Source organism: Poecilia latipinna, unplaced genomic scaffold (assembly GCF_001443285.1).
Source record: "Poecilia latipinna isolate Pla-1442-1.1 unplaced genomic scaffold, P_latipinna-1.0 Scaffold3894, whole genome shotgun sequence".
NCBI classification, from domain to species: Eukaryota; Metazoa; Chordata; class Actinopteri; order Cyprinodontiformes; family Poeciliidae; genus Poecilia; species Poecilia latipinna.
This window is the reverse complement of record NW_015116510.1, coordinates 6,891-16,292: the sequence shown is the minus strand read 5'-3', so window position 1 is coordinate 16,292 and position 9,402 is coordinate 6,891. Positions and strand designations below refer to the sequence as shown.

Sequence of the window (9,402 nt, the reverse complement as noted above, 5' to 3'; positions counted from 1 at the left end):
GCACCCCCACCCACATACACATCAAATGCTGCAGTGCCCAAATAAGAGCCAAGGCCTCTTTCTCAATGGTTGAATAATTAAGTTGATATTGATTGAACTTCTTAGAAAAGAAAAGGTCAACGCCTTATTCGTCAGTCTGCAACAAAATGGCTCCTGCACCCACTTGACTTGCATCAACCTGCACCTGGCATCAACCTGCACCTGGCATGGCTGATCTAATCTTGGAGCAGACAAAACAGGGGCAGTGCTTAAGAGGAACTTGACATTTTCAAATGCCTTCTGACAAGCTGATGACCACCTAAACTGGACTTTAGCCTTTAATAGGTCAGTTAATGGAGCCACTACAATAGAAAAATTCTCACAAAAGTTTCTATAGTAACCCACCGTCCCCAGAAACCTCATCAACTCCTTTTTTGAGGTAGGAGGTGGGAAGCCATCAATGGCTTGGACTTTAGCTCTTACTGGTTTCACTTGTCCTTGCCCAACAACTTTTCCCAAATAAGTTACTGTAGCTCTTGCAAACTCACATTTAGCTAAGTTCACAGTTAGACAAGCATCCTGAAGACGCTGAAACAACTTCCGGATACGTAGCATGTGTTCAGTCCAGGTGTCACTGAAGACCACTACATCATCTAAGTAGACAGCACAACCATCCAATCCAGCCACTACTTGATTCATCAACCACTGGAAAGTGTCAGCTGCATTCCTAAGGCCAAAACTCAGTACAGTGTAAGAGTATAATCCAGATGGTACAATAAAGGAAGACACCTCTTGGGCTTGAGCAGACAAGGGTACTTGATAGTAACCTTTGAGCAAATCAAATTTACTCACATACCTCGCAGTTCCAACCCAATCAACACAATCTTCCATCTGAGGAAGTGGGCACGAGTCAGGCTTTGTAATGCTGTTCAATTTCCTATAATCAGTACAGAATCTATAAGTACCGTCAGGTTTTTTAATCAATAAACATAGTGAGGCCCAACTGGAACAAGATGGTTTAGCCAGGCCGTTGTCCAGCAAATACTGGATTTCTGACTCCAAAAATTTACTTTTCTCAGGAGGAATACGATAAAAATGTTGACGGATGGGTTGCGCATCTCCCACCTCTATGTCATGCTCGATTAAATTAGTACATGTTGGAATGTCACTGAACAAGGCTTGAAAATCCAAAATTGACTGCTTCAACTGCTCACTTCTTTCTGCAGACAAATGACTCAATAATGTTTGTAGGTTAGACAACATCTCAGAGTTTTTAAGTCTGGGCTGGAACACAGCGTCATCTGGAGTCTGCACATCCTCATCTAATCCTGCGGTGCAGCTCAAGTCTACTTTCACAGAAGCAGCAACTGCCTTCACATATTTTTCTTCCAAAGTACAACCAAAGTAAGGCTTCAGTAAGTTTACATGGCAAAGTTTAGTTGGTCTGGGGTAGAAAGACCTGTCACCTGTCTCAACACAGAATACGGACCATAAAACTTTGCTTGAAAAGGTGAACCCTGAATGGGAAGTAAGGCAAGCACCTTATCTCCTGGGTGAAACACTCTATTGTCAGCCTTCTGGTTAAACCATTGCTTCATTTTCTTCTGAGCCTTTTTAAGATTCTCAGAAGCTAGTTTGCCAGCCAAGAAAAGTCTGCGACGAAAACCGTTAACATAGTCAAACAGGTTTGATGGTGGCTCAGACCTCTCCAAGTTAGTTTTTAAAATAGCAAGAGGACCACGCACATGATGTCCAAACACTAGTTCATTTGGACTGAACCCTGTGCTCTCTTGTACAACTTCACGAGCTGCCAGAAGTAGCCAAGGCAGACCTTCTTCCCAGTCTCTACTCAACTCTGTGCAGTATGTCCCCAATAATGCCTTCAGGGTTTGGTGAAAACGCTCTAGCGCCCCCTGGCTTTGCGCATGATAAGCACTGCTTTGTTGTTTCAAAATCTCAGCAAACATGCGTGAAGTGAAATTGCTACCTCTGTCAGTCTGAATGGTCTTTGGAATTCCAAACACTGAAATGAAATTAGACAAAGCTTTGACCACCGACTTTGTTGTAATGGTTTTCAGAGCATATGCTGCAGGATAACGAGTGCTTTTACACATAACCGTCAGTAAATACACCGATCCTGACTTTGAAGGACTCAATGGGCCAACACAGTCAATGATCAAGTGTTCAAAAGGCTTACCAGCAGCAGGTATTGGAAAAAGTGGAGCTGGTTTCAAAGTCTGATTAGGTTTCCCAGTTAATTGACAAGTGTGACAGGTTTTCACAAAATAAGCAACATCTTTTTTCAGACGTGACCAATAAAAATGACGTAAAACTCGATTATAAGTTTTACTGACTCCTAAATGGCCAGACAGTTCTCCATGAGCAGTTTTCAAAACAAGGTTTCTGAACTTGACTGGAACAACAACTTGATAAATTGGACCAACAATATCCCCGTCACTGTAAGGTAGCCATTTACGTACCAACAGATCTTCTTGTAGAAAATACCCACATGACATTTTTGTGTCCTGTTCAGCTGTCTGGACTTGGTCAAACAGAGCAGCTAAGGTTGTGTCCTCCTGCTGGGTTGCAATCAACTCACTGAGTGACAAAGGAACAGGAAGAGTTGGCAAACAGGCAGTCTTCGCTAGAACAGAGCCAGGCTTACCAGACTCAACCTCCTTATCAGCCAAAGCACGAGTGATGGCACAAGTTACTGCACAAGCTGGAAATGCCTCAGGAAAGTCTTGAGCACATTTGTCTGACATGGAAACAGATGGAGACGCTCGGACCACTAGAGGAGGTGCAACATCTCGCCACACACGTCCACCTGCCAGATTGTTTCCTAGAATGAGAGACACATCTTCCAAAGGCAAAGAAGGATGAACACCTATCATTACTTCTCCTTGTACCAGTTCTGACTGCAAATAGACCTTATGGAGAGGCACAGAGAAAGTTTCCATCCCAATACCTCTAATTAAGACACTACAACCAGTATCAGAACATGTAGAAAATGGCAAAACAGAATCCAATATGAAAGATTCAGAAGCTCCAGTGTCACGCAGAATCTTCACAGCCACTTTATTTGAACTGCCACTCAGAGAAACAAACCCATGTGTGATGAAAGGAGCGTAATCTTGTCCGACATCCTTCTCAAAAGTCTGGGGATCTGAATCAGTCAGTTCTGAAAAAGACTGAAAGTCAACAGGTGCAGCTAAAACAGTTGGTCTTATACTTTCAACTTTAGCTAGAGGTGTAGACTCCACTGAATGCAACTGTGCAACCCTGGCTAAAGCCACAGGTTTTTGATGATCCCGTTTACGCCCACTTGATTTAGTTTTGGTATTCAGAGGGCACTCATTTTTCCAGTGTCCCTTCTGGCGACAATAGTTACAAACCAAGTCCACTTTAGATCTCAATGTAGGATCCAATCTATTTTTACCAGGAAACCGGTCGTGATGAAATTCCTTAAGGCTGTGGTCACCTTTCAAATTAGAATCCCTCACACCTTTATGGGTCAGAACATACTCGTCTGCTAAGACAGCAGCTTTAGCAGCAGTTTTTACCTTTTGTTCATTAATACATATGGCCACCCGATCTGGAATAATGTTCTTGAACTGTTCCAACACCATCAAGTCACAAAGTGATTCAAAATCATCCACACCTTCAGCTGATAACCAGCGATAAAACTAGGTGTTTAATTCTCTGACAAGATCTGTATTTGACTGACAGTTTTCCTGCATTTCCTAAATTGTTGCCTGTAATGCTCAGGAACAAGTTCATAAGCTTTTAGAACAGCATCTTTAATAGATCTGTATACCTTTCTTTCAGCTGAAACTAATGAAACATAAGCTTCTTGGGCCCTACCCACCAGCACACTTTGCAGCAGCATGGAGCAATCTAGATCACTCCAGTCATTGTCCTCTGCCATGTCCTCAAACAAAGAGGAAAACACATCAAGATCTTGTTCAGCTTCAACATGTGGTTAACATGTCCATAACTTGGTTAAAGTTATTTCCAGAAAACCCATCACCACCTTGAGACAGATTAACAGATCCACCACTTAATCTGCCCTCAGACCTCAACTTCAGACGCTCAGCTTCCAGAGATAATTTCTTCACCTCCAACTCATGTGCTAACCTCTTTTCTTCTTGCTCATAAGCCAGCCACTTTTCCTGTAAAGCTAGTTTTCTCTCCTAAAGCTCAAGTGCTAGCCAGTTTCAGTTCTCTTAGACTGAAACTTTAATTGAGAAGCTTGAGATACTGTTGGACTTGACAATTCATCTTCCAACTTTGAGGCACCAGTTTAAGATTCTAAACCAAAGGAAGTTTCATCTGTCACATCGGCATCTGAAAGAGAGACAGTAAAGACATCCAGTCTTTTTTTTAAGGTTTTATTGGCTCTAGTGGCCTTTATTTGATAGTTAATCGACAGGAAAGTGGGAAATGAGAGAAGGCATGTGGCAAAGGTCGGCAGGTTGGGAATTGAACCTGCGACAGCCACGTCGAGGACTAAGGTCTCCATATGTGGGTTGTGCTTAACCCCTGCGCCACCACAACAGTCAGTCTTATAAGTTTGTCTTTTAAGAAACTCCTTAGCTGAGGTAACTAATCCTTTTGCAGCTTCAAGATCAATTTTAAAGTGTTCAGCTACTTGACGAATCTCCTCCTTTGTAAGCTTTTCCAATAGTTCTAACGTTGGGGAAAACAAGAACCTACATTATCCATTTTCAAACCAAACTAGCCCAACAAATCAACTTCCAAAAAATGATACAAGTCAAAATATACCAAATTATTTAAACAACAACCACAAGGAAGTGCATGACTGGTACAAACAAATGGCAAGTCTCCATTTTCCTACAGCTAACTAAGTGCCAAAACCCTGACTAACCTTAGCCTAGTCTTTAGGCCTTCCTCCAAGAGCCAAGGCACTTGAAGCACCAAGATCCTGCTGGCAGAAAATCCCTCCAGGCCAAAACCTCTCAGGCAGCAAACCACAGCGGTGCCCTCAGCCCAGAAATAAACTAAAATAACAAACAGAAGTCGTCTAAAATGGAGTTGCCAAAAACAATAAATACCAGACAGCACTTACCGATTACAAAACAAGACTCTCTCCCCCTCCAACAAAAGTACAAAAATCCTCATGGACCTCCAACAACATACATATGGAACATCAAAAATGTCCAAAATCTAGTAAGGTTAAACACCTTAAACTAGCCAAAAAAAACCTACAAATAACCTGCAATACAGAAAAACCAAAGTCAGGGGCATGTAACTGCAACCTGAACACAACAATGAGGCCAAACAAGCATAATTAGTCCACATAAATTGGACAAGCTCCCACAATGTTACGTCCATCAGGCTTGTTTGATGGGGCAACATTAAAGGAGACCACACAAGGATTTAATGACTTAATGAAAATAGAATTTATTAAATTATATTAAAGAAATAAACCTGAAAAAGGAATTCCTGAAATGAGAAACCAAAATAGATTAATGCAGAACCTATAGTCGACCAGAAATAAGCAAATGCAAAACTAGCAAATCTCAACCATAAGATACAAACCAAACCAAATAGGGATCTGAGGAGAGAGGAGGGAAAAGCCTCCTGACTGCTGCATGCCTGGCAGTTTTAAAGCTGCAGAACACCAATCAGGGCAACACACATCACCTGCAGAGACCTGTCTGCAGAACCCTAAAAGGAAAAAAGGGCAGAGACCCACTGAAGCTGTAACAACCACTATCAAATAAAGGCTACTAGAACAATAAAATCTTAATTAAAAAAAAAAAGCAACAAAAAATTGTAGATATGTTGTCCTTCTCAATTTCAGCTTCGACTTTCAGGTAGTTTGGGTCAGAATTTGGTCAACAAAGTCTGAAAGCATGGATGCATGATCCGAGGCATGATGGGTGATCCATTCAGGAAAGGCTGAATCTGTCTTTTATGTCCATCTGTCTCATAGACTAAATATCTAAGAACAGCACTTTTGCCCTTGTTTTTGCCTTTCGAACTAAAGAGAAAGAACTCTTTTTTAGATTTTTTAGATCTTTTCATCTTAGCAGAGTTTTAATCTTTAATCAACATCTGCCTGCTTTGATTTTCAGCCACGATTAGTTGCTGCTGCAAAGGAGGGAAGATGTTGGTTTATCTGCAATGCCAAATTTATTCATGTAGCACATTTAAAACAGCAAAAGTAGACTGAAGTCCTTCACAGTTATATCCACAATCATAAAATAGCAAATAGAATACAACACAACGTTGGGATTTCAAAGAACTATTTAGCGTCTCTTACACAATCACTCACACGCCAGAGAAAAGAGATGAGTTTTTAGCTGACCTTAAGGATCGTATGGTCTGAGTGGTGTGAGCAGGTAAAGGATAGCTGGTCAACAGTGTTGGACCTTCCAGCAGGGTAACAACCCTGAACATCCAGCCAGAGATGCAATGAAACGACTTACATCATATCATATTCATAGCATAGCATTATGATTGTCTAGTCAAAATAAGGCTTTGTAGCAAGACTAGAAAGTGATGCTACTGTTGATCTGTCTCATAAAACCCACTACATTGTGATAAAATGCAAAAAAGTTTAAGGAGTGTGAATACCATTCACTGCTGATAATGTTAAACAAATGCCATCTAGTATAGGCCGAGGCTGTCCCAGGGAAAGGATTTCAGTATTTTTCCTGAATAACATTTTATCTCTGTGCATCTGTACAATCTCCCAGTAATAAGATGTGACTGGTGTTTTGCAGCTGCTGGGCATGGCATTAGTAGGGATTGGACTGTGGGCATGGAGTGAGAAGGTGAGCACACTATTATTTTTTTTAAATGAAACTTCAGACAAAATAATTTTACAGTAGCGCTTTCTCTATGTGCCAGTACCATCATTCCTGTCTATTTCCTGTCACTTTGACTATTTGCCAAACATGACATAACCCAGAGGAGGATCAACTGCTTGACTCACATCCAGTGTCCTGTCCTCTCCAGGGTGTCCTGTCAAACATCTCATCCATCACCGACCTGGGGGGCCTTGACCCTGTGTGGCTCTTTATGGTGGTTGGAGGGGTTATGTTCATTCTGGGCTTTGCCGGCTGCATTGGAGCTCTTCGGGAAAATACATTTTTGCTTAAGTTTGTATGTTCTACTCTGCAAGCACCATGAATAAACACTGAATAAAGGTTGCTTCCTGTTTCTGATTTTACTTCTATTCATGATTCTTCTCTTGTTCTAGTTCTCTGTATTTCTGGGAATCATCTTTTTCCTGGAGTTGACAACAGGAGTTCTGGCCTTTGTTTTTAAGGACTGGATTAAGGACCAACTCAACCTGTTCATCAACAACAACATTCGGGCATATAGGGACGACATCGACCTACAGAACCTCATTGATTTCACTCAGGAATATGTGAGTCATGGGATACGTAGTAAATGTGATGACGCATGGCTGTGGCATACATCTACTTTGGTCTCCTTTCTTCAAATCTTCCAGCAGTCTCTGCATCGCGGATTATCAGGAATGAAGCATAAAGAGTTTTAAAAACCTGGAGCCAAACTGTTCATGTACTGTGTTTTTGATTCTAACTGCATTGTAATACAACTTTACTAGAGGTGTCAGGTAGTCATTGGCAATGGATGATTTTCATCATGATCAGCCCTGACCAATGTCCATCAGTTTGCAGATATAATCCCCCTCTCCATTGTCAAGTCTCACTCTAGTTTGGGCCAGTTAGTCAAATCATTTTTACCTGAATACCAGAAGGTAGGTCAGGTCCTTTAGTTTATCCTAGCAAAGAACTGGAGAAAATTTTCAGGAGTGAAGATGGAGGGGGTCAGCCTAATGTAGCATGAGATTAAGTGGTGCAATTATCAGGTCATAACTGCTGGATTTAAGCAACATTTTTTGCATTACTATGTTTTTATGTTAAATCAGCAGAATTGTTGTGAGGTCTAAAGAAGCTGGAGATCAAATTATGACGGCTACTGTGTTAGATGGAGTGGGCTGTTTTTACGGACTGAGTCTGGAATTCCATTGCAGAAAACACACTATGACCCAAGCAAGACTTAAAGCCACATAGATGCCAGTAAAGGATGTAGGACCTGACAGTATGTCAGGTGTCCCTGAAGTGTTTCTCTTCTCTGTCTGACTGCAGTGGGAGTGCTGTGGCGCATTCGGAGCGGACGACTGGAACCTGAACATTTACTTTAATTGTACTGATGGAAATCCCAGTCGGGAAAAATGTGGGGTTCCTTTCTCCTGCTGCACCAAGGACCCTGCGGTACCGTTGGCCTCTTTCTGTCGATGTCACAGTGCAGAAGCTGTTGCACCACAAATGACTTAGCTTCAATCCCAGAATTCACATAGTTCCTGTATGATGGCTTTCAAACCTTTTAGAGATAATTTCTTTTTGTCTCTAGGAGGATGTGATAAACACTCAGTGTGGCTATGACATCAGAGCAAAACCAGTAAGTTAGCTAGTTCTGCTAAAGTTCGGAATGGAACCCTTGTCCTCAGTGAAATGTTTAAGGTCTTCTTAAACAGTGATTGATGAGTGATTAACCAATACTGTGACTATGGGATAAGTAAAACCACAGATGACTTACATATGTGCCCATACAGGACTCGGAGCAGAAGGACTACATCAATGTGAAAGGCTGCGTTCCTCAGTTTGAAAGGTGGCTCCAGGATAACCTAACCTTGGTGGCTGGGATCTTCATTGGAGTGGCATTATTGCAGGTCAGTTCTGCAATAACTGACCTGTTTTATTATTAAAGAAAGAGTGAAACTAAAGTATTTATCCCTTTATGAAATATGTCTGGTTTTCTTTTCTTAACAGATTTTTGGGATTTGTTTGGCCCAGAATTTAGTGAGTGACATCGAGGCAGTGAGGGCGAGCTGGTGAGACACCATCAACCTTTCGTCTGCTCTTAGTTCTCATGAGCTCTCATGATTATTTCTAACCTTACTTTGCAATCTCAGGCAATCTGAGAAAATTTACATGCTCATGGGTGTCATTCATTTCATATGCATAATTCAGTAGTGACGCATATGACATGGAAGTCAAGTTCATAATTAGGTGATACAAAGTAGTAATTTCAACTTTCAAAATCATTATGAGATTCAAAGTCATAATTTTAAGATACTTTAGACTAGATAGATAGATACCTTGGCTCTGTGTTTGATGTAAGCACAGATCTGATTGCCAAGAGGGACTAAATAGAGATCATATTGTTTTTAAGGTTATCAAAAATGATAACACAGGACAGGGTTATGAGGAAATACAGTTATTTGTTCACACTCCATTCCATATGTCAACACGAGGTCCAGAGTAGAAAAACAAGAATGGGTTTGGGTCATATGGTTGGAATGTCTTTGTTCTCTTGAGCCCGTTTTGCACTGCACACCCAGAACCTGGCCAACCTGAGTCC

The 9,402-nt window shown here is 41.3% G+C and overlaps 1 protein-coding gene across 1 annotated transcript in view; it reads left to right on the top strand.

The window, feature by feature from the left end:
- The window catches only part of LOC106941843 (tetraspanin-5-like), a 23,750-nt gene extending 14,832 nt beyond the window's left edge, over positions 1 to 8,918 (top strand). The window contains exons 2-8 of the mRNA XM_015024971.1: positions 6,732 to 6,782; positions 6,967 to 7,113; positions 7,211 to 7,381; positions 8,127 to 8,252; positions 8,392 to 8,439; positions 8,594 to 8,710; positions 8,811 to 8,918. Coding sequence (XP_014880457.1) covers positions 6,732 to 6,782; positions 6,967 to 7,113; positions 7,211 to 7,381; positions 8,127 to 8,252; positions 8,392 to 8,439; positions 8,594 to 8,710; positions 8,811 to 8,876 — 726 coding nt within the window. The 3' untranslated portion in view covers positions 8,877 to 8,918. The remainder of the gene's footprint in view (positions 1 to 6,731; positions 6,783 to 6,966; positions 7,114 to 7,210; positions 7,382 to 8,126; positions 8,253 to 8,391; positions 8,440 to 8,593; positions 8,711 to 8,810) is intronic.
- The last annotated feature ends 484 nt before the right edge of the window (positions 8,919 to 9,402 follow it).